At 37.9% G+C, this 26940-nt stretch overlaps 1 protein-coding gene across 1 annotated transcript; it reads left to right on the top strand.

Annotated features, from left to right (window-relative positions):
* The first annotated feature begins 3233 nt into the window (after positions 1–3233).
* On the top strand, positions 3234–26940 carry LOC125381441. Its single transcript, XM_048397979.1, has 10 exons — positions 3234–3308; positions 13569–13901; positions 17743–18066; positions 18404–18724; positions 19391–19681; positions 22875–23156; positions 23327–23638; positions 23804–23905; positions 24303–24318; positions 24436–26940. Exons 1-10 carry the CDS (start codon positions 3239–3241, stop codon positions 25181–25183), a joined length of 2799 nt encoding a protein of 932 aa, XP_048253936.1. The 5' UTR covers positions 3234–3238; the 3' UTR covers positions 25184–26940.

Genomic DNA, 26940 nt, shown 5'->3' with positions numbered 1-26940 from the left:
CTTATCTACTGTGACATGTTTTAGTCTATTTTTTATATAGGGGTGTGTCCAATCGCCTACATTAAACCTGCAGGCGTATTGGAGAGTAGGCGAATAGGCGTGTAGGCGATATGGGAGTAACCCATTGAGTGGACGGGAGAAGTTCGCATTGCGCCCCTCATAAGCACCTTGATTTCTGAAAAAACATGTGACTGACCATGTTCTAATGGGCGTGTCACTCTTGGAAAACTATAGATAGCATGTGAGAGAATTGCAGATATACACTGGAAAATAGGATATGTTAAATTGGACCTGTGCCTAATAATAACTTGTTTCTTTGACATTCCCCATACCAAACTCACAATAGACATGTGTACCCTACTCACACACAGGAGTCCCAAAGAGGGACAGGTCAGCCGGAAATGCTTAGGCAGAAGGCGACCTCTTACACACTAAATGCAACAACAACACATTCCACAACGGTGAAAATACATTGAAGTACTGGTGAACGCCACGGAACCTTTTTACTTTCACTTTCGAGTGAACGAGAGTGCTCTGACGCTATTTCGAAAGATGTCTCGTTTGCAAAGTGGAAGCTTGTTAACATACTTTAACTACAAGGAAGGATTTGTGAAACAGTTTATTCTCTTCTCGACAGTCATAACACGTATTGGTATTAATGATCTGTCATTTATGTCATTTATTGCGTTTATGGCTGTGTTGTGAAACTCTCGCCACAGCACGTTGTATTTATCCTACGAAACTTATGTAGCAAATATATTCTATGCGTTTCTTTATGAACGTAATGTAGTCACGAATTCGTAATTTTGTCGTTTAAATTAGCTTGACATGTCTAATAATCCAATACATTACAGAACCTCAAACAGTTCGGAAGTTCACATACTTTGGCCACTTTGTTTGGGGTAAATAATATTAACAATATATTTTCTTGTTTATCAAATCGGACAGTTATAGTCCTGCTATTTAACGGAAATGAAATTCCACTGCTTCGCCGACCCCTTGAACATATCTACAGGGAAGCATATCGACTCCTTCACGTGTTTAAGAACGATTGTACTAAAATAATCATAACGAGGTAAAACGATACGAGTGACTGTGATACCATGTTGTTGAACACACAGAGTCTTCTCTTGACATCACCCTTGCAGTTCTCTTTTCTCTTGGAGAAACATGGCTCAGTCATATGAGGCTACGGAACTTCGTTATGCAGATTTACGTCTCTTACTTGGCCATTAATCACTGGTTCAAATTCCAGATTTGGCTTCATTGTTCGCCCATGTTTCTCAGCAACAGACAGACAGACATTCTTTATTTCCTCCAATAACTGAAGAGTACATATGGAAGTAAGTTATGTCTCTTAGGTGTGCATTTAATCACTGGTTCAAATTCCAGATTCGGCTTGATTATTAGCCCAGGTTTGTAAGCAACAGACAGACAGACATTCTTTATTTCCTCCAAAAATTGAAGAATACATATGAAAGTAAGTTATGTCATTTACGCGTGCCATTAATCACTGGTTCAAATCCCAGATTCGACTTGATTATTTGCCCAGGCTTGTCAGCAACAGACATTCTTTATTTATTCCAATAATTGAAGAATACATATGAAAGTAAGTTAGGTCATTTACGCGTGCCATTAATCACTGGTTTAAATCCCAGATTCGGCTTGATAATTCGCCCAGGCTTGTCAGCACCATACCAGTGCTTGAAGTTGAAGTAAAGGTCTAGACTTCTACCACATCGGTCTTGCGTCCTACATCAAGCCCTCATGTAACTACATTTCAAACAGGTTAATTCAAGCTCTTTCACACACAGTGAATATATTTTGATATGAGAACAAGACACACAGAACAGGTGTACTCTTGTTAGTGGTATTTGACACTACAGATGTCTTCAAAAAACCAAACCGAATGTGTACCGTTCATGTCCTTTTAAATGTAAACTACTTTTATAAAGAACATGCTTATAACGAACTGATGGATTTTACGAACTGATTTTTGGGTCCCGGCCATTTGTTGTATATATGCCGTATATGTGCTGACAACGAACTACGATTATAAAGAACTAAAAGTAATGCTCCGTTTGTGTTCGTTATAACCGTAGTTTACAGTATATCAATAGTGACACATTGTCAGCTGAGAGATCTAATCTAGTGCATCTAGTAATCCATGGTTTGGCATAATTGCAATGTAAGGCCATTTTGCCAAAAAGGATATTGCCTGTAATTTCTACGTACATCACTAGCACAACGTCTATGTTAAAATATGGGAGTTTTCAGTTACTTGGGATCAAACTAGATTTATCTGAGTGTTACGGTACTGCGTTGACCACTTAGCTATCCAAACCGTCTTCAACGACAAGATATCAGCTGCCTTCCAAAATGGCAAGCATCACATAACAACAGAGACACCATAGTACCAGGAATTTGCATTTGCTTGTTTTATAGCTGCTGTGAATGCATACTCAATTTGAAAGAGAAAGGCTTTACATATGCTGTCAAACACACGTTTTCAAGGAAATAAACTGATTTAAAATCTGTGCTTGCAACCAACACAGAATGCGTGACAAAACTGACCAAACATCTATTATTTGATGTCAAACTTTTCTTGTTGGTACTGATGTCTGTCATATATAACCACTGCTTTTACTGAATGAGTACAATGCTTTTGCATGATAAATCAGATGAATTATACAATGAGTTCATAAAAAGTTTACTGTATGTCAAATTTATATTATCCTTGGCAGTGGTTTCTATCATCTAGTTAATGATTATCATTGAGTCTCGCCATTTGTTCTTCATTGTGTGATAAGGAATACTTATCGGTGATAAACCATTGGATTCGAAAAGTCCTTTTCTATGTACTCTAAGTATTGAAGTGTGTGAGTGAGTATGGTTTTACGCCGCTTTTAGCAATATTCCAGTAATATCACGGCGGGGTACACCAGAAATGGGCTTCACACATTGTACCCATGTGGGGAATCGAAACCGGTTCTTCGGCGTGACGAGCGAACGCTTTAACCACCAGGCTACCCTACCGCCCCCAAAGTGCTGAAGCGTTCGACTGATATGTTTAACGTTCTCTTTCCTTCTCTCACACACAAATCATACATGTCAAACACATGCATTAAACAGTCAATAGATTTCGCTTATAAATTAGATGTAGGCGGAAATTATTCAAATTCATTACTTTAAATAGGGAATAGGAAAATGCAAACAGGGCAGTTCACAGTCAGTCGAGATGGAGCGCGGAATGTGTACTTGGATTGCGTGCATGCACGGTGTGCTGATTCTGGTAGGAGATACGAAAGGTAATTTTAAAAGAGATTAACTCTTCGAATTGGCATACTGTTGAATTTTCACTCTCGATATAACACGCGCAAATTTGGCATTAGCTATTTCAACAATGTCTCAAGCTGCTTAATGTACAAGTAACTGGGGGCTCGGGTGGCCCAGTGGTCCGCGTGTCGCTCTCCATGGTTTCAAATCCCAGATTCCTCCCTTCTACGTCAGGACCATGTATGTTATCACGAATTGGTACAACTGACATATCAAATAAGGCTACATTTAAAGCTAGTATGTTAAGAACGCATCAGGTCCATCAACTTTTTATTTGACTTTAAAACCTAAAGACACAGCGATTTTTTGTACTTGATTACAAAGCTCCATACAAATCCATACAAAGAAAGATATATCGCTGGGCCAGCGAATGTACTACCAAATCCCTGTCTCAAAGATTAATTATACTCCTTATTAGTATATCGTACTCATGCTATATGAAAGAAATTGTACTCTTGGCCACGAGGCCTTCAATACTTAATAAACTATCTCTCTATACTCCTTATTACCATCAAGGAAGGACTTAATACCATGAACACGTCCCATTTTAATTCTGGAAACCCAAAAGTCCAGAAACTTTACGGTCTTTTCCCAGTCTCGGTCAAAGGTATTTACAAAATTAAACATGCTATTTTCATGGGAACATACCAAGGAAGAAAAAATGAAAAAAAAAGTGTTCAAAAACTCAATATTTACACTATGTCGCCCATGGGCCTTCCCATGGGCGAAGATTGGCCCATGGGTAAGGCCATGGGCGAGAATATGTTCCTTTACTTAAAACTGATGTTTTTGTTTCGCAAATACATAAATGTATATCTTACAAGTATCATGACACAAAATTTAACTCATTTTAACTTAATTCAACTATTTTATAGCGATATTTAAATATTTCGCCCATAGGGGAGAAAAAGGTTTGACCCATGGGCAGGCCCATGGGCGAGAATATGTCCCTCTACTTAAAACTCATGTTTTTGTTTCGTAAACACATAAATGTATTTCTTTCAAGTATCATGACACAAAATTTAACTCATTTTAACTTAATTCAACTATTTTATAGCGATACTGAAATATTTCGCCCATGGGCGAGAAAGAGGTTTGGCCCATGGGCGAGAATATGTTCCTTTACTGAAAAATCATGTTTTTGTTTCGCAAATACATAAGTGTATATCTTTCAAGTATCATGACACAAAATTTAACTCATTTTAACTTAATTCAACTATTTTATAACGATTTTGAAATATTTCGCCCATGGGCGAGGAAAGGTTTGGCCCATGGGCGAGAATATGTATATCTTTCAAGTATCATGACACAAAAACGTAACTCATTTTAACTTAATTCATCGATTTTATAGCGATATTGAAATATTTCGCCCATGGGCGAGAAAAAGGTTTGGCCCATGGGCGAGCATATTTTCCTTTGCTCAACAGTTTTAATTTTTGCAAATACATTAAGGGATTATAAGCATGACACATGATTCAATTCATTTTAACTTAATTCAACTAATTTTTGGCGTTATTAAAATATTTCACCAAACGTTTTGACAGTTTATCATACGAATTAATGCGCGTGCACACCAATTCATCGGCGTTATTTTAGTTTGTTTCTTTTTCATTTCCCATTTTATGTCTCGTTGATACATCACACTGGGAAATTAAGTGACACTAGATATGCACTATACAGGTACACGTGCGCGTATTTTAATGGGGACAAAACCCGATTCGTCTTTCATTGCATAATGTCTAGCTGAATATCTCACATTCTAACGAAATCTCGAAATAATTATTTCATTATATGCGGTGCGATGTTTACCGGCGATTGAGGAAAACTTGAGTGAATATTATGACACTTAAGCAACTTTTAAATGAATTGTCACTTTTGGTATGAACATGGTAACAGGTAACAACAGCCTTCTTATAATATATCTCATATTCTCATGAGTACGTTGTATCTAATTACAGTGTCGGCATTATTTACAGGTGATTCTACAATACCTGCTCTCGGTCAATTACGATCTACCACACCACGCATGAATAAACAGTGTCGTCCGGTGAACTACCACCCCACCCTGTCCGTAAGAGTTATGTAATTGGTACACAAATATATTTGATGCAGTGTCAGTGTGGAAGGAGTTTGAATTACGTCCGACACTGGCCACAGAAATCCTCAAAGTATAGTAACAATCAACAAGGTCAATGCCGTACTAATTACCTAGTGACACCACGTAACAACGACTGTCAATCTGTCTGCTACAGCTACCATACCATCGTCCCTAGGCCTGTCACAACTGGCATATCAACGGCTTATTCAAAATAGTAATTGTAGAAACTTCGTTAAGTCCTCATATTTGATAAAAAAAAAGAAGTAAATACGTCAACTTGGAATTCAACAGGATGTTACCTTTCTTATATCAGCTAACAGCCCTGTTTGTGAAAATATGTACTAGACATAATAAGATTTAAAGACTAATTAAATCAATTGTAAGACCGCATAGACCATAAAACCGAATTAAATATGTCTTGGTATCATCTCTTGTGTATTAGATGATGGTAATGACCTGAAATATTTTAACGTAAGATTAGGAAGGAGAGTCATTAAAGTGTTTTATAATACTTGGGAACATGTGCAATAAGATGTAGCAATATAAACATGCATGGAATGGAATTGGGAAAATCGTGAAAACAAATTGAAATAGATTTAATACAAAATTATTGAATTAAATAACTTGCCTGAACACAAGGGGTACCCAAACTTGCTTGACAGTTATTCGTGTGTTGTAGACTATCGAATGGGACTCATGTGTGTACGTAGGGTACACAAATCTATTGCAAGTTTTAGTACTCATACACTTTCTCTTTTTGTGTTGATATGATTTCTATTTTCGTACATGATATGATTTCATTTTTTATCTTTGGCTGCTCTGTTTATATATGTTCGAGTAGTTGTCTGTCCCTCATAAACTGACATTGCTGCCTCGCTATATATTGCATCTCTTGAATACAGGAGATCTACAACATGTAGCGGATCTAACTACAATTCTTGTTTTAACCAAGCCCGGGTTTGACATTCCAGTAACTGGATTCAAGTTGATTGCAAGATATGCATACCTCGCCATAGTGATTGTTGTGAATTCCTCAAAATTTTGTTTGTTTGTTAGTTGTTTAACGCCGCACTTAGCAATATTTCAGCTATATGACGGCGGTCTGTAAATAATCGAGTCTGGACCAGACAATCCAGTGACTGACATCATGTGCATCGATCCACGCAATTGGGATACGGTGACATGCATGCATCAACCAGATCAGCGAAGCTGACCACCCGATCCCGGTAGTCGCCTCTTACGACATGCCCTGTCGCCATTTTACGCCAAGAATGGGTTGTTGAAGATCTGTTCTACCCTGGATCTTCACGGGTCCATTGACACAGGGATTTGCGTAAAGTCATTCCGACTGCATACAATGCCTACTCAATGTCTCCTCAAAGTAAGATAGTACGGTACTTAGAGTACATGTGAGATTATACACAGGTAAGGGAGATGTTTAATCTATATAACGTGTTATTATTCTACCTAACAATGTATTTAATGAAATGAATGCAACACAAACTCAGCGGTTGAAAGGTTTCATTGAAAAATCTACCCCTGGTCTTGCCTAATAAAGCAACTGCAACCCGACACAGATCAAACGCAACTTACAAACAAAATCATAATCTGGTTATTCTCTATCACTCAACGAGTTGGAGTAGCTTACTCTGCCCAGAGTATGACAGTATTGGGCAGCTCAGTAATTAGGAGGTAAGACCAGGCAGGTACACTGGTCACACTTGACTGCTCTGTCAGATGATTATAATTAGGCCGTCTGACAATTGGGAGTGAACCATAGCAAGTACAGTGGGATTATTGCTCCTTTTATGGGACCGATTAGTTTTATGACCACGGGCCTCGGCACAAGCGTGGTGCTGGAAGACAAGTTATACATGTACATCCCATATGGTGACTGTTTTTCGCTATTCATATTCTAAATTCATTCATAATACCACCACATTTTAGTACTCCTTGAAACTTTACAATCACTTCAATATGTACACTAGAGTAAACGAGAACAAATGATATATTGCAGATTATTAAGTCATTGTCTCTTTTATCAGCCGCTACGATTGTATCGTTTGCACTGTACAAAGAAATATTTTGTCTGTCCTTTTTTCAGATTTAGCCCCAGAATGTGCTCATTTGAATTAGGAACGAAAATAATTGCTTATCATGAGTATATATGTTACATTTAAAGTTACTTGTACACTGTAGATGTATTCACTTTAAAGTCGTATACGACCTTCGCGAGCGAGTTGGATGATCCAGGTTAATTGGAACGAAGTCTAGAAAGGGTTAAAAAGTTTTGTATTTGGTAATGTGTAGGTTTGTTAAATATGATTTTTTAAATTCCTTTTATTCAAAATGTAATAAAAATAATTATGCGCTGAAAAATAGAGCTGACTTGATGGGAGATATGGCGTTAGCCACCTGAGATTGTCTGGTGGACACTGTTTAACCTTACTGTGCCCTCACCCTGGTTGTTGTTGTCGTTGTTATAAGGGATTGAGAGCTACAGCTCATTGCATTTTTGGTTACAGTCTGTCTCACTAAAGTGGACATGTGCAGGTGAACTCTGTTCAATTAGTATATGAAATACACAAAAATGTGAACTTCGGACAACAATAACCTGAGAGTAAATCCACATGCGTCTGCCTTTCCCCTCGTTCACCTTCGAAATCCTTGATCATGACAGAGTTCTGAAATTCAGTGACAATGTTGCTGAACAGTTGAATCTGATGGACGTATTGTGCAGAACCTGTTTGACACTATTGGTTCCAGGACCACTAACACTGGGAAGAGTGGCACTCTGAGCTGAAAAAGTTTGGTCATAACCGCCCCAACATCTACGAGTTTGTAAGCTTGTTGACATCATTAAGAAGAAATTAACAGTCCCATGCTGAGACCTTTCTTAAAATTCAGGCCGGTGGAAGGCTGCCAACAAAGAGAAGAAAATATCGCAATCTCGACACAAGTGTGCTCAGTCAAACGATGAACTTACGACCGACAGAAAACAACTCCAGTTGAGTATGCCGATGCTGTATCTCAAAACCATGTTGGCCTGAAAAATTAAACATGCTAATTAAACCCATAATCGTATAATTATTTTTAATAGAAACCGTATCTTTGTTTGTTCTGTTTGTCCGCTTATTCTGCAACAGACAATAATTAATCACCTTATTTTTGTCTCTCCATTTACCATGGCTGACTACACTAATACCCTTTAAACAGTGGACATCGATTTCAGTATACATGTAGGCTTTTTGTTTAAAGAGGAATATGCAGGAAATTATATGTAACAATTAACTGTGTACTAGTTACATGTTTGAATGTTATCAGTTTTGCGTTCTGAGATACAGTGATGTAAGTATCTTCTACAATTAATAATACATGTACATAATAAAATACAGAACTCTCTGCCGGAATTTTTCGTGGAAATCATTCGATCAAGTAAAAAATGACTGCGTGACAAGACAAATCAACTATTTATACCGGATAAAAGAAACTGCCTCATTTTAGGAACAGTGCTATATCAGGACATTTGAAATTTCTAACAAGCAGATACATTAGAGACAGTGACTAGACTACATGTACGTAATCCGTATCAATCAAAGGTGTAAAATAACTGAAAATCATATCGGTCGGAGACCTACCAAATTTACCAAGTTTTATTATTACTATATTTATTACAATGCAAATACTTTAGTGATACATTTTTCAGAGGAGAGGGCATACACACAACTATATTGCTTCCGTTTGTGAATGCAGGTAATACTTGGCATCTCAGTTCTCAGTTTTATACCGGTTGTTTATCTGAATTTGTATATGGAACCATGCGTACAGCATGACAATTACTTGCTAGTCGTCAGTCAACAACACACATAACACGATCAAACAATTTTGGGCACCGCTTTTGCAAGTTATGTATTACAATAATGTTTTATTAAAATCTATTTCAATTTGTTTTCACCATTTTCCCAATTCCATTCCATGTATGTTTATGTTGCTACATCTTATTGCTCATGTTCCCAAGTATTATAAAACACTTTAATGTCTCTCCTTTCTAATCTTACATTAAAATATTTCAGGTCATTACCATCATCTAATACACAAGAGATGATACCAAGACATATTTAATTCGGTTTTATGGTCTATGCGGTCTTACAATTGATTTAATTAGTCTTTAAATCTTATGTCTAGTACATATTTTCACAAACAGGACTGCTAGCTGATATAAGGAAGGTAACATCCTGTTGAATTCCCGGTTGACGTATTTACTTCTTTTTTTATCAAATATGAGGTATACGACATACGTTAGTCTCTTAACGACGTTTCTACAACTAATATTTTGAATAAGCCGTTGATATGCCAGTTGTGACAGGCCTAGGGATGATGGTATGGTAGCTGTAGCAGACAGATTGACAGTCGTTGTTACGTGGTGTCACTAGGTAATTAGTACGGCATTGACCTTGTTGATTGTTACTATACTTTGAGGATTTCTGTGGCCAGTGGCGGACGTAATTCAAACTCCTTCCACACTGACACTGCATCAAATATATTTGTGTGCCGATTACATAACACTTACGGACAGGGTGGGGTGGTAGTTCACCGGACGACACTGTGTATATTCGGCGGCTCCTTTGATATCTCCTCCAAACATGCTTTTTTTTAATTGCCCATTAAACGATGATACACATCTCGTTGAATATATCAAGGCACTAATTCATCTTTCATAAACCTTTTTTGTCCCTGTGCTTAATATATCCACATATCAACGAAAATATGTAATACATGTATCCACAAAGAAATATACATATACAGGCTAGGTATTTGCCCACAGCAACACCTGCATAACTGTTTATTCACGCGTGGTGTGGTAGATCGTAATTGACCGAGAGCAGGTATTGTAGAATCACCTGTAAATAATGCCGACACTGTAATTAGATGCAACGTACTCATGAGAATATGAGAATTATCATAAGAAGGCTGGTTGTTTTTTTCTGAACTGTTACCATTTTCATACCAAAAGTGACAATGCATTTAAAAGTTGCTTAAGTGTCATAATATTCACTCAAGTTTTCCTCAATCGCCGGTAAACATCGCACCGCATATAATGAAATAATTATTTCGAGATTTCGTTAGAATGTGAGATATTCAGCTAGACATTATGCAATGAAAGACGAATCGGGTTTTGTCCCCATTAAAATACGCGCACGTGTACCTGTATAGTGCATATCTAGTGTCACTTAATTTCCCAGTGTGATGTATCAACGAGACATAAAATGGGAAATGAAAAAGAAACAAACTAAAATAACGCCGATGAATTGGTGTGCACGCGCATTAATTCGTATGATAAACTGTCAAAACGTTTGGTGAAATATTTTAATAACGCCAAAAATTAGTTGAATTAAGTTAAAATGAATTGAATCATGTGTCATGCTTATAATCCCTTAATGTATTTGCAAAAATTAAAACTGTTGAGCAAAGGAAAATATGCTCGCCCATGGGCCAAACCTTTTTCTCGCCCATGGGCGAAATATTTCAATATCGCTATAAAATCGATGAATTAAGTTAAAATGAGTTACGTTTTTGTGTCATGATACTTGAAAGATATACATATTCTCGCCCATGGGCCAAACCTTTCCTCGCCCATGGGCGAAATATTTCAAAATCGTTATAAAATAGTTGAATTAAGTTAAAATGAGTTAAATTTTGTGTCATGATACTTGAAAGATATACACTTATGTATTTGCGAAACAAAAACATGATTTTTCAGTAAAGGAACATATTCTCGCCCATGGGCCAAACCTCTTTCTCGCCCATGGGCGAAATATTTCAGTATCGCTATAAAATAGTTGAATTAAGTTAAAATGAGTTAAATTTTGTGTCATGATACTTGAAAGAAATACATTTATGTGTTTACGAAACAAAAACATGAGTTTTAAGTAGAGGGACATATTCTCGCCCATGGGCCTGCCCATGGGTCAAACCTTTTTCTCCCCTATGGGCGAAATATTTAAATATCGCTATAAAATAGTTGAATTAAGTTAAAATGAGTTAAATTTTGTGTCATGATACTTGAAAGATATACATTTATGTGTTTACGAAAGAAAAACATCAGTTTTAAGTAGAGGGACATATTCTCGCCCATGGGCCTGCCCATGGGTCAAACCTTTTTCTCCCCTATGGGCGAAATATTTAAATATCGCTATAAAATAGTTGAATTAAGTTAAAATGAGTTAAATTTTGTGTCATGATACTTGAAAGATATACACTTATGTATTTGCGAATCAAAAACATGAGTTTTCAATAAAGGAACATATTCTAGCCCACGGGCCTGCCCATGGGCCAAACCTCTTTCTCGCCCATGGGCGAAATATTTCAATATCGCTATAAAATAGTTGAATTAAGTTAAAATGAGTTAAATTTTGTGTCATGATACTTGAAAGATATACATTTATGTATTTGCGAAACAAAAACATCAGTTTTAAGTAAAGGAACATATTCTCGCCTATGGCCTTACCCATGGGCCAATCTTCGCCCATGGGAAGGCCCATGGCCGACATAGTGTAAATATTGAGTTTTTGAACAATTTTTTTTTCATTTTTTCTTCCTTGGTATGTTCCCTTGAAAATAGCATGTTTAATTTTGTAAATACCTTTGACCGAGACTGGGAAAAGACCGTAGAGTTTCTGGACTTTTGGGTTTCCACAATTAAAATGGGATCGGAAGTGTTCATGTGAATTCTCAAAGCTTCAAAGGATTTGCTTTAACTTTTGCAATTTCAGAAAAGAAGCTTATATCTGTCAAAATATTTGATTTTTAACTTTTCGGGAAAAAACGTAATTTCTTGATCAATGGGACATTTGCTACTGAACGTGGTTACCATAGATGGACTTACATATGTATCTTAAGAGGTTCAGGAAAATGTGTCAAAAGTGAAAGCAAATATCATCTGAAGTTAAATGAGAAATAAATATGTGAAATGTTGGACGTCCTCATTGATGACATCTATGTAAAAATTGTGAATACGCAATTTAGGGAAAAAGAAGGTATCCCTATTGGCACCATTTGTGCTCCCCTCCGTGTGGATCTATTTCTTTATCTATATGAAATCGGACTTTCTGCTTGAATTGGCAAAATAGAAGCAAGGGAATTTGGCCAGGACGTTAAACTTTAAGGTTCAGGTATATCTGTGATGGGATATCGTTAAAAAAGCGGTCAAATTGCCAATTCCCTTCATCTGATTTACGCCCCTGAACTAGAAATAAAGGAAATGAATGGCTGTATGACAAGAGGGATGACTTGAACATTCCAATAGTGAACGTGCCCTTTTTGGCCAACAATATTCCAACATCTCCAGGCTTGGTGTCTGTATTTCTCCACCTGTGAGGACCAGCATGCTGTTTCTACGAGGATTTGAAAGAGCGTCATACCAGTCTTGCTTAAAAGTTCTTTGATCAAGGTTACAATAGTCAAGGCCTCAGCAAAATCTTTCAAAATGTTTCATGGAAAATATGTGGAAGACAATTCAATAATACGCTCACCTTTTCGTGAGTGGTATCATCACCATTAGATAGTGATCCATAAACACATGATCATTATATAAATACCTTCGAATTCAGCGTTTAGCAGAGATTTCTTATGAACATGGAAAGGGATTTGTCGCTTTAATTCGGATCCGCCAATATTTAAGGACCATGTCTATAATGATGGGTTTGACTAGACGGTTACAACGTGGTCTAAAACGTGCGCCACCTTTGCATTCCCTGCATCATAAGCTGAAAAACTGTTCAAATTGGCGTAAAACTAATTCAACTGAGTGCTTCATGTCACAGTGTTTATACTGTCGTACTCGTTAAACAGATACAATAAACACTTAATATAGGGAACAGATCTGAGAAAGCTCATCCAATAACACAAGCATGATTTTATAAATAAGTATCACATGTAAATCTATACGAGTATAATGTAGTTCTCATAGTATTCCTCATGGCGTGGGTATTAACATAGGTTCATACAGCTTTGCATGTTAAACAATGCATTATTATCAAATAGAAGCCATCGGGTAATATTGTATTGTCATTATCAGACATCTATTTCAAATAGTCATGATCACTATTATTTCGTCACTGTTTTTCTGCCGTAGCCGCCTCCACAGTATATGCTCATCTTGGAGAAACTGCCACATTGTCATGGGACCTCCCCCAGCCTGGACTGGAGACGTTCATGGTCAACAATACATATTGGAATCAGGAGGTATTTCGCGTCACCAACTACCGCACAGTAACCGTGATGAACAGACAACCAAGAGTGAAAATGGAATTTGTGGGCGCCATTACTGCGTCTGGAACTGGTGTGTTCAGCTTCATGCTGCATGACGTGACCTGGTCCGATGCAGGACACTACAGATGTTACAGAAACCCATCAAACCCTACAGCTGCTGAGGTTCCTGGCTGTGGTCAGACGCTTGTCGTATTTGGTGAGTTGAATGGAAAGCATAAAACGTTGACAGTCGCAATGCTAATAACAAGAAGTATTAAGTTATAAACATTTATCTTATGATGGGTAGGTTTCTCGTCAGGATAAAGTTAAATGATAAAGACGGTATCCGCCGAGGTCATATACGGATAATGATGCAAATATGAAAGGTCAGGGTAGGTACTACTTTCATTGTTTACAAATACACATGGCGTCACCCTTGTCAATCGGCGATCGAGTCAGCATTATAATTTCATATATATTGAAAAATCAGTGTCCAACTGGGACGTACATATATGTAGCTCAGACATTTTTACAAGTTTTGGCAACCTTGGAGATATAAATTGCGAAACAATTGAGCGAGGCCACGAGACGAGCGGTATCAGTTTCCATATCTGTGCTTGGGGCCTTTTCTCCAATTTGATACAGTTGGAATTGGCCAAATTTGTCCGAATTGTTACCGTGTTTTATTTTCTCACTGTGGGTACATCAGACTCTTCGTAACATTATGGACAGACATGACGTCGCATGTCACTATTCGACTGACAAAGCACTGACCTTCTGACGTAATAATATATTAATGCACTCATTCCATGAAAACGTACTTGCAATATTTAAGTAAGGTTTGTGAGAGATGAAAAAAAGTTTTGAATGACATTATATGCTAAAGAGATTATCGCGTTTGTGTGTATTTTGCATGGTAAATACCTGTATTAGGAATAAACACCATGTATTTAGCTCGCCAATGCTCGATATATACAATGTTTATTTCCTAATATAGAGGGGGGCACGGGTGGCCCAGTCGTCTAAGGCGCCGCGATTCGCTGTGCAGAGTTGCGTCCCTTGGGTACGCCAGAAACCTATGGTTGTGGGTTCGAATCCCGGTTGGCCCCGATTATGTTTCTAGGTTTGTCAGCACCATACCCGTCCGAGACATGCATTACTTCGGACTTTCCTCCCACATTAAGCTGACATGACGCGATATAACTGGAATACTGTTAAAAGCGGCGTTAACCCCAACTCACCCACTCACCTAAAACAGGATATCTCCCATCCCGAAACACACTCGCGTGATAACCTCTATTTAATAAGCACTCAGTAATTTAATACTGTATGTATCTAACTATTTAATCAGTCTCATTCAATTACACTGTGGTTTCAGACCAGGATCATGACGATCACTGAGAAACCATATAAGGAATAGAACCTTCGACCTCAACACTGGAAAATACAAATATCCCGGCATAAATAATGGAAATATCGTTTTAAGACGAGGCTAGTTTGCAGTCAGAATTTTGTTCTTGTATCATTTTAAAACTGACATGGTACAAAAACAGATAAGAGTGAGTATGGTTTTACGCCGCTTTTAGCAATATTCCAGCGGGGGACACCAGAAAGGGGCTTCACACATTGTACCAATGTCGGGAATCGACCCCTGGTCGAACGCTTTAACCACTAGGCTACCCGACAGCCCCAAATCAGATGAGACGATTGATATCGTTAATTAGGCCACGTCCCGTAGCGCGAGGGGCTTGCAATGAGATATTGTCGCTGATTTCGTTTCATTGTAGAGCGTGCTGTTTCTTTGTAAAATTAGCAATCAGTGACTGCAGTTGACTGATATATTTATAAGAATTGACTTCAATGCAGTTCTGCGTTTATGGTGGTATCCACCCTACACAGTGTCCCTACCGGGTTTTACGTTTACTTCCTTAAACGCGAACAATATGAAAGCCAAATCTTAAACATGGTTGATGTCCCTAGGCAAACCAATGTATCAAGATAAAGCTGTAAATAATTCTGTAATAAACGTGGAAATTGAAACACTGTAACACTGAAACTGAATGTAAGTTTGTTTGAACACTTTCTTGACTTCAGCAGTGAGTCCAACACCCTACAGAGTTGATAAGGAAATAGTTTTAACTGAATAAAAATTTGTTTTCAGTAACATCACACAATAATTAATGTTTTTCCTTCATCTTTACTTGCTCTTTGTTAACGTAGCAGTTTTCAGTATTCAGAATCAGTCAAAATAATTCAACATGTATCCAAAATGCGAAAATTTGAAGCTTGATCACAGCAATAAACACATATCTTCTCGATGAATCTTAAACACAAACAGTAAGTAAAGTGAGTACGTGGTTTTAATGTTACTTTGGTTATCTAGACCAATGTTAGAATGGATATGGTGTCCAAGGTTTACAATGGGACAAAACAGTGTTTCGAACACTCATCCTGCAATTGCAACTTTTTACCGACAATGTTCTAATAAAATACGATACTTCAATTCCGATCTATAAGAAATGTCAAACTCATACTCAAGTTTGACCCTGAATGATATTTGATGGGGATGTATACTAGCGGGAAAAACGTACATTTGTAACTGCTCTTCACATAAAGTGCTGAAAATGTAATGTGATGGTGTAAACACACTATTCGGTCATTCGTCTGATCAATATTTTATCATTACAAAGTCATTGACAAAACCCATACCTGCTAACAGAGAACAGAGCAACACGACCCCACACCACAATTAATAATGTCAATATCGAGTATGACCACCGTTTGCGTTGATTCAGGCATGGCAGAGGCGACGCTTTGAAGACACAAACAGCCTTGAAGATGTTGTTCAAAATGTCAACCAAAGATTGGCCCAACTGTGCTGGCGTTACCGGCTGGTTCTGATCCAGTCGTAGGCGTCGTCATTCTCATCCCCGACATGTTTGATTGGGGAGAGGTCTGAAGAAACAGCTGGCCATGGCAGTACAGCAATGTTATGCTGCCTCCAAACGTCTGTTACAACACATGCAACGTGTAGGTGATCACTATCCTGCTGCAACGTGACGTTACGTCCCTGCATTTGCACATAGGGTAGAATATGATCTGGAACGATGTCGACCCATCAGCGTACGCCATTTAAAATGTCGTTAACAATGATGAGCTTTGTCGTCCCGTGAGTTGTGATGACACATCATACCATAACGCTTCCACCCCAAAGTGATGACGTTTGGTTACGCAAGCGTCGCTAAAGCGTTATTCTGGACGCATGTAGACCCTTGCACGACTATCAAAGCTGTCCAGATAAAACATGGACTCATCTGTGAACAGTATTATCTCCCATTTTCATCTTCTGAACCTCAAATGCTGTCTACATCAAGTTAGGTATGCCTGTCGGTGACGGGGTAGCACCACTGGGCTGAACGGCTTTTCGTTGGACGTCGGGACCGGGTGTCGTGCGTACGGTTCTGTCACTAAGTGGTCCGAACCCTGGAATTGTGCCAGCTGTTAATGTGGAAGATTTGATATCGATATATGTAGATGCTCCAAACCAAGTATGGTTGTCTTGAGGTGACGTCACACGTGGACGACCGGTCCGTGGCAAGTCAAAAGTGTTGCCCTGCTGTAGATAAGGTCTCAAAAGAAATAACAATAGTGTTTCGATGAACATATCTGACAACTTTGTTTTTCACCATTCCTGTTTGCATGGACGGTGATTTTTATCAAACTGTGGAAAAGCGATTTATATGAGCACCTAATAGCTGAACAATTAGTGTGTTCTGTCACGTTAAAAACACAAGTGCCAATTGTGAATCACAACCTCGTCGAGAGGATCGGATGTCTTCATGATATCTATTGAAAGATGCATTATCTAATTTCACAATTGTTTTATATATTTCGAACTAAATATGATGCACTTTTTCCGTCAGTATATTTAGTAATTTAATTTTTGATTTTAGTTGATATTTGTTCATTTTAAATCCCCCATTGACGGATACTGATATTATATTTACATATGTCCAAGATACCTTTGGTTTAGATTAAACAGGTTTTTGTTATAACAGATTTCCTACAGCCGTACATCTCAGCACCAGACACACTTCACTTGGACAGGAGTGTTGACTTGTCCTGCTACAGTTTCACTTATCCTGATGATAGTGTAAACGTGTCCATTAACTGGAGGAGGAATGGTTTCCTAGTAGAAGACACCTCCAAATACAACATAACACAGGAGAGTCGTGCATGGGGCTGGTGGAAAAGATACCACAGAAGTATCTTCACTGTCAGTGACGTCAGGGCAGCAAAGGGAGATAACTTCCAGTGTCAGGCTGTAGCAGGACAGAGGACAGTGTCACAATGGAGTGAAGAGTATGCACTGGTTGAACAATGTGAGTGTACCTTTGCTACCAAATTCCCGTTCAGACATAATATAGTGACAATATAGGTATTGTCGTGTCAATAATACCTTGGTGATAATGGATATAACAATAATATTAATAAAAAGACGTACAGTTACAAGGAAAGGACAGAGTTGAGACGAGAATTGTTCTATCCTCCGTTGCCACCAGAAAGAGGAAAACGGACTTGGCAAGTAATAGTTTGTTATTCAGTGATAACTAAGATAAATTGCATTTGTACACTTGACTTGTATCAACATATCATCCTGCACCTACATTACTGAATCAAGACAATGCAGATATTTATGCTTCACTTGTGTTATTGCAGCCGGGCCTTATGCCAACTCCACAGTGGTTCGTGAAGGACACAATGCTTTTATTACTTGGAAGATGCCGTTGGTTGAGGACGTATTCTATGTATATGCCCCTAAACATATACTACTCCTGGAAATAAACCCTACTAAAGTCTACATCTCGGATGCCTACTGGTCGAGAATCAAGATAAGGAAGATAACAACATCAGCTGATTATGTCGTCATCCAGTTCTGGCTACACAGTACAACATCAGAGGATGCGGGAAGATACTACTGTTACAAGAAGAATCAGGTTGAGAGCGTTCGCGATTGTTCTCATATTTTGTATGTACAAGGTAAGTACTATATACAGCTAAACATATAATGGTAATGTAATTGCTGTTTCTTAACAAACAGATGAAACATTTGGACTTCACAAATCTTCATGTTTCATTCATTTGAGATACAAATATGGAGGTTTTCAATTTTGTTTTGTTTCGATCTGACAGGTATCCAGGATCCATATATCGTGACCTCTGGTCCTATTAGTGAATAAACAAAATTTGAAAATCATACAATTCAAGTACATGTAAATATCAAACGGCTGCAAATACATAATCTCGATCAGCTGCCGAAACAGTAAAAGGCATAAAAATCAGTGATGAAACCAGTATTTTGTGGAAATGGTTCTACCAGTTGTACCTCGCCAATTTGAATGTAATAGTATTTTTTTGTTGACAGACACCCAATCGCTCAAGTCACATGAATCAATTAGTGCCTTGCATCTATTAGCCACATTACATGTTATCAAGAATGAGCACGCAATGACATGCTTCATAGACTTCATTGTACAATTGTTGAGAGTCGAACCCCATTGATTTAGCCAATACTTTAACCCTGGATGCTATCCCATAGCGTCATAGATGATGTCGAAACACGTAAAACATTCACTTAGTTGCATCCCAATATGCCTCGATATCGCTCATTTATTTATGCATCAAAACATACTACCTTTCTTTAAGGAAAACCAGCCAAACCCAACATCAGTGTCACTGTCAGCACAGACAAGATCGTTTTTACGTGCGAAACCAACTCTTCCAGTTTACCTCATGACCATAATATTTCAATGATATACACGTGGCTCAGAAACGGACACGCGGTTGAGAATGGGGGAAGGTACCACTTCTCAGGACACACATTGGCTGTGACAGATGTAAGGCAGGAGGACCTGGGCAACTATTCATGCCAGGCTACAGAGGAACAAGGCCTGGCTTCAGACTGGAGTGATACAGTCGCTCCCGAGATGCTGCCAAGTAAGTGATGAATGCAGGAACCAGTTAGATGTTCCGTGGACATGTCGTGATAAGAATGCATATCCTTACTATTAAATATACTATCTTTGTCAATACCAAATTCTTCAGAATTTCACATATATCGCCCAAACCAAATCGGTAATCAAAACAAATCACAAAAGTTCAATCAGTACTGTCAACGGGTCAAATTTATCTCGTGATGGTCAAATAGAACTCAACAGATACACATCCACGGAACTAAACGCCCACCTCCAAATTGTCCTCTTAAATGTCCCTGCTCTTAACCTTAGTTGGATTTTTCAGAGTCCATGTGAAAGAATTACCTCTGTCAAAGAATGAAATAGCCATTGAGAAAATGTATATGTAGTACTGTGTACCCATAGATATCGCGCCTGTTCATAGTCAATTCGCTGTTGTCAGTATCACACGGGTGGTGCACACTTAAGTCCATAACACCGTTACTCTATATAGGACCGGCAAGGTTATGTCTGCTTAGGTACTCTGCGTACTTTATAGCATTGACAAACCAGTAGTTGAAGATTCTGGAAATAACAGTAGAATTGCTCCCCTAACGCATGCCAGGGTCTGCTATTCATGAGCTCAAGTGATTATCTCATTGGTCTTACTGTTGTTATTATTTCAGCAGTACAAGAAAACCTCATTGCAAACATGCTTTGTTAAACAGTCTGACCATGCTCAGACATGAAGAAAGTGTATCTAATATTATTATCGTCTAATTCGCCGCGATTCGCTGTGCAGCGTTGCGTCCCTTGGACACGACAGAAACCTATGATTGTGTGTTCGAATACCGGTTCGCCCCGATTATGTTTTTCGGTTTTCCAGCACCAAACCCGTGGTCGTTGGTTTCACCGAAGTGGTAAACGTCTTAGACCTGCACCACTTCGGGCTTTCCCCCATCAGTTAGCTGACACGCTGTGATATAACTGGAATAATTGTATCTATGATTAAGACTGCACAGCTGTACAACTAAATGATAGAAGGTCAACCATTGCTCACTCCCACATCGCGTATCTCGCTCAGTTACCGACTCAGCTGAGTTTACAACTTTCACTTTCGTGTTATAAAAGCAATCAATGTAATCTCCAAAGATTTGTACAGAACAAGTAAGAGAGGAAAATCCAATTGAAAATAAGGTGATATTTCCAAGTGAAAAATATTGGATATATGTATTTGTATTGTAAGATAGGAAATCAGAAATTTATTTTCCTAAAGAACTCTTGTATAAACGTGAGGTCAATATCGTGACCATACAAGGAAACACAACTACGCCTGATTTATTATGGGAAAGGTATCTTTAGGTGCGTCTTTGTGTTTTGATTTCCTGTTTGCTCGAAAGTAATGAAGTGAATGTAGCATTACATTACAAATAAGGAAATATTACTTACTATGCAGCCAAAGGCTAAAAACGTATCACTTCTGTATCGAAAATTATCCAGAAATCTTTAAAATACATCATATATTGTATATACCCAAAGGCAAGTGTTAAACAGATAAAAACTGGTTGGGGCACATATAAATTTAATATGAACTGGTTGTAATATACATTTTATTCAAGTCAAGTCGACCTGATATGATTTTCATCAAAGTGTGAGCTGTCACCAATCATTTTTTAGTCGGACATTCTTACTTGAAAGCTTACGCAATGAAAAATGATGGAGAATGATTATACCAGTGATTCACAAGTTTGTTTTCATTATTGTGTGTTTCTTGAATTCATGTTCCGACGTTACACATGTTTTTTTTAAACACTTAATTACTATTCCATGTGCACAGGACGTAATTAAACTGCTATGTGGAGTCATATGTTTGTACACAGCAATATGCTACCTACACAACGACGGCCTGTATAAATCGATTCTGTACCCTACAATTCAGTGATGAGCATAGCTCCATACATTTGGCATACAATGACATGCAGTCAGCCAAGTACTCGACTGACCAGAATCCACAGGGGTCTGACTGTGGCGTGGAAAGTCAACGTTCTCATGGGATCACACTCACAGTTTGACATGCTTACAAACAGTTAAAAAGACCAGAAAAGTTCAGGATTATCTTAAATTACATTCTGGCATCTAGCAGTTGAGCATCGAAATACATCGTCAATAACGTATTTTCTAATTTACTTCACCCAACAACATTAACATTACGTTTGTAATTAAAGCATGCATTGCTTTCTGGCATTTCTTACAGGTTCAGAAATGGTCAAATTAAAACATTATAAAAAGTTTTGTTCATTAAAATATATTACCTACCTGAAATAAATGTTATTGTTTTCACATGAATGTTTAAGACTCAGTACAACTTTTGTTTCCAATTCATTTTAGCTTAAACTCTCTTAATGCTGACACGATCCTGAACTAATGTTTCTGTAAAGTCAGGTCAAACCAAAGTTTATTTCAGGAACAACTGTATGTGCATCCTCCCGAGGCAACAGAGTAAACTGACTATAAAAGTCAAGTTTCCACCCTTGCCGAATTAGGCTGGTACTATGGGGTTAGATTTTGGCTGAACTAACGAGTCTATGCATAGTCCGATCAAAACCGCACAATGAAATCGAAATCCTGTTCGTAAAGTGTCATGCAGATTTCGGTCGATTGCAGGATTTGCAAAGCATGTGCACCACAGACTCGGTGTCAACAGATATTTTCCAAATCTTTTCATGTTTTTAATCAAGATGTTCACGTTTTCTGATGCACTTCGCGCTGTAAGATCCGTTTTATCACAATATAGAATAAAACACATTAGCACAGATCGTCTTGACTCGGCGCCGCCATTTTGTTTGAAGCAAATGCAAGTGATACGAGGGGTGGAATCTGATTGGTCAATGGGGGAGACATAGAAGTGACATAACTCATAATAACCACTGGTGGCGCTACGATCGAGCCCAGGAATTACACCCTAGTTTTAAAGTCAGTTATCTCTCTTGCCTCAGGATGATGCTGTGTGTGCAAATTATGCATGGCAAGCAATGTTTATAGCGTCAATGTTATGAAGCTATCACGACCAGGTCACTAGTAAGACGTATATTCATCATACAGTCACATGTGATTAATGAAATATTTGTAATTTATATCTAACCCGCAATGAATAAATTTCTTCAAATACAGCTGAGCTAGATCAAAATAATGGAAGTAATGCTTAACTGTTCCTTTTCCCTATTATATTTCATCAGAACCTGAAGTTCAAGAACTAACAGTGAATGGAACAGCACACAAAACTGTGAAAGACAATCAAGTTGTCGTCTTCAGGTGTACAGTTGAGGGTTATCCATCCCAGGTTGTATATCTCATTCAGGAAAGCAGCTCGGCAACAGTAAATATGTCCAGAAAACAACGGAATGTGTATGAACATGCTATGGTTGTAAGGAAGTGTTCCCAACTTGGAATGTATTTTTGTAGCACCACAAGTGTTGCTGGCACAGTAGAAGAGAAACAACATGCAGTTGTCTTGAACGGTTTGTCTTCATCTCAAAATTCATTTCTCATGGTCATCCACTTCATTCCAAACATTCTTGTCTGTGAATCATTGAAACAATATTGATTATCTTATGAAAATGGAAATACACTAAGAATAATGTTTCCAATTCATAAATTATTAAGATTCAAGGTACATATTTCTTTGCAGGAATGCCACAACAACAAGCATCAAATGTTTTTGTAACCTACGGAAAACCTCCATCAGTCACAATCAGTCTTACACTGTGTTCATACCCAGGACCTTCAAAAACAAAATGGCGTTTCACACAGTCTGGAAATCTAAGAGACATCACTGACATGACAAAGTATCATCTGGCATCCAAGAATAAAAAACACAATGTGTTTGACTATTCGCTTGTAATTAATAATATCGGCGATGGAGACTTCGGGGCATATATATTCAGTGTTGGGTATAATGAGACAACATTCGATTTCTTCATTCCTGCATGCAAACCATTAGGTATGAATAGTTTAATTCAATTCTGAAATTGTAAAATATCCAGAATATTAGTGGATCTCTTTCAATACAAAATGAAAACTGAGATGAAGCATACTTCAATGCAATGTTCGTATTGTTATGATTATGTTTGTGACATGTGCGTAAGTTCACTTGCCTATATTTCAGAGGCGAGCCTTCCTCTTGTTGTTGGCTGTTCTGTTGGGGCTGTGATTATAACCATCGTCGTAACTGCTGGTGTGATACTTTCACGTCTCAAACAGTTCAGAGGTAAGATAAATGCTGTTTGAAATAACTGGTGGTGCACGTTTACATTATTGCCTTTGTTGAGGTGTCTATTTGCTACCATTCATAAATATTCCCTTTCTGGGATTATCTAGATTGATCACTGAAAATCCGAGGGTAAGGCCCTAATATATCTTTAACATCTATTTGCGTTTTCTTCTTCTTGTATGACATTTAAAAATGATGCCATTGGTATTTCATTGATAAAATCAAAACATTTGATTTTTTTTTCTTCAAATATAGTTGCTTTTTCAAGATATCAAGATGCACCTATGATTTTCAGAATAGTAACTGGTAATGATTACAGTGTCCATGCCACTTATCATATATATGTTCGTGTTTTATGTTCACAGTAAGGTCATTATTTCTATTATTTTTTCAGACTACTGGAATTTACAGTAAGTACTATTTTTTATTCTTCAAATGTTAGAATCTGCCAAATATTATTACGTGTGATCATAGTTAATGTATACATGTTAAATACATACTTCTGTAACGACCAGTATACTCCACAGGTTACGCCGATCGTACATCACACCAATGCAAAATGTGCCAGAAAATATCGAATATCGGGGATATGCTGAAATTGACGATGCTGGTATATCTGAACATGACACTGATAACACTATGCATCCTGTTGTTACTATCCCGGTTGATGACAACATTCCATCTGCATCTGGTTCAAGACACGTGAGAGGAATAGAAACTATAGAACTAAGCTCAGGGAGAGCGGATGGGGTTGAGGATGGAGAATATGAAGAAGTGAGACCACTGCAGACTACCAGCTGTGAGGCACGAGATGAACAAGAAACGAGTGCTCAAATGCAGCAACATGACAACATTGAGGAAGTCTTTAAAAGTGAGATGATCATGTCGGTGCCTGGCTCCAGCCCTCATTCAGCATCCAGTATTGATGTTACAGATGTATCGGCTGAGGGAAGAGAATCTGGAAATATGGTAGCAGGGATTATTACTGTGTTTGCAGAAACAAGTCTTATTACCCATGAAGCTAATGAAACAGTGAATGCTCCTGTCATTAATGTCGGTATGGAACAGTTACCTGCGACCATGGAAATGTATTCTGTTATGAAGATGGAAGCAAACACTACAGTAGCGGATGAGACCTTAATGGAAGGAAGAGAGGATGCTGCTGACATTGCACCAGATGGATTAACTAACAACAGATATGACAGTCTGATGCCACACCCTCCTCTGGTTAGTTACACAGCTTTGGAAACTGTTGGTGATATAATGTATGATTAGTACTTCGCATTTCGGCGGATCGGGTGGCCCAGTCGTCTGAGGTGCCGCAATTGTCACTAGAAACCTGTGGTAGTGGGTTCGAATCCCGGTTCGCCCCGATTATGTTTCTAGGTAAAGCTGTGCTCGTGGTTTTCACCAAAGTTCCGATGCCCACATCACTTCGGGCTTTCCTCCCATATTAAGCTGATATAACTGGAATACTGTTAAAAGGTGCATTAAAAAAACTCACTCAATCTGCCTATAATTCCAAATACGACGTACTGAAAGTTGAGTTGTTTAGCATAATAATGAACACTTTCATACCCCATTGCCCTCTTGTTAAATAACTCTGGTGGTAATCTTAAAATTGTGAAATTGATAATGTTGCCCTGATTAGAATGTTGAATAGTTCTGTGCCATCACATAATTTCCAGAATAAAAAGTTGATTTGTATGTAGCCAGGTATATGTACCGCATCTCCATAACGTGAACTCTAAGAGCGGTAAGGCTCTGTTTGTTGTGTAATATATGGTTCCATAAAGGTTTCCCTTTTGAGGAACCAGTTTTACAGTTGTAAACCTGTAAATAGTTAATTTAGCTTTGCTACTGGCATCGGGTATTCCTTCTGATTACGGGAAATTGCGGATAAACCAACACGTTTCGTTAAAGAGGCTATTTAGTTGCTTTTGTGTACATTACACAAGTTATTTTGATGTGTTGATTGACATGATACTATTTGGATTTGCTTAAGCATCATTTATGTAAGTTACATCTTTTGCAAAACTAAATTCAATAAACATATATGCAACCACATGATTTCTTGATATGTACGTGTATAGTTGTGTAAATATTTGTCATGCCTAGGGGTCTTTGCTCTGAACTTAAAACGCTTTGATTAATCATACTTATATACATATGTTACATGACTGTTCCGTTGGATTCGTTTCCAAAATAGTTAACCATGGAGGCAATGTACAACTGACGTTGAAGTATATCACAGATGTCGAGAATATCACCAAACGTTTACATATCACCTCTAATTTGAAAAAAGTATGCTTGTTCACCGAAACCACATGCAATGATTGCTTCTGGAAACTATCATACAGTATGAAAATATATTGTTTTTTAGATCTCGAAAACGTTGAACGTATGTAGTAGCACTGAGAATTAAGCATCACATTTGGTTGACTTGGTAAAATGTGTATATTGTCAGGGTAATGGACCTCACACAAAAGTCCGATTTGGCTTTTTTTGATCGCACACAAATGTCACACAAGGTATTAATGATTCATAGTTGAGGTAAAATGTTGCCTGTTATGTTTTAGAGTGTTTTTTGTTTTTGAGTACACTTAATTAATATCCTCGATTCAGATAAAATCAGTAACTGGCGTCAACAAGACGGTACAGTTCATTGTATCCTCAGTTGTACTTTTTGCATTTTAAGAATAAAATGTACAAATACATGTCTTTTTTTATTCAAGTATTACCAAGTGTAATTGACATTCTACATTTTGTAGCTTGGATAGTTAACATTACACCCAAAGCATTACTGGGTAGTCATGGTTTTGTTCAATGATTACGCCTAACCTCGCTGTGTAAATGCGCACCAAAATACACAATGCCTCTGGTGAGCCACGTGGGAGGCTTTTTGTGCGATTTATGCGATTGTACTAAATTCGTCAAAAAGCCAAATACAAATTTACTGCATTTACAATAAGTTTCTGGATTAATGCTACCTCTTTGCCGAATATTACAGAAATAAATTCGATCGAAAAAGA

Source organism: Haliotis rufescens, unplaced genomic scaffold (assembly GCF_023055435.1).
Source record: "Haliotis rufescens isolate VD_foot unplaced genomic scaffold, xgHalRufe1.0.p SCAF_18, whole genome shotgun sequence".
NCBI classification, from domain to species: Eukaryota; Metazoa; Mollusca; class Gastropoda; order Lepetellida; family Haliotidae; genus Haliotis; species Haliotis rufescens.
The sequence above is the reverse complement of the archived record's forward strand: the minus strand, read 5'-3'. Positions and strand labels throughout refer to the sequence as shown.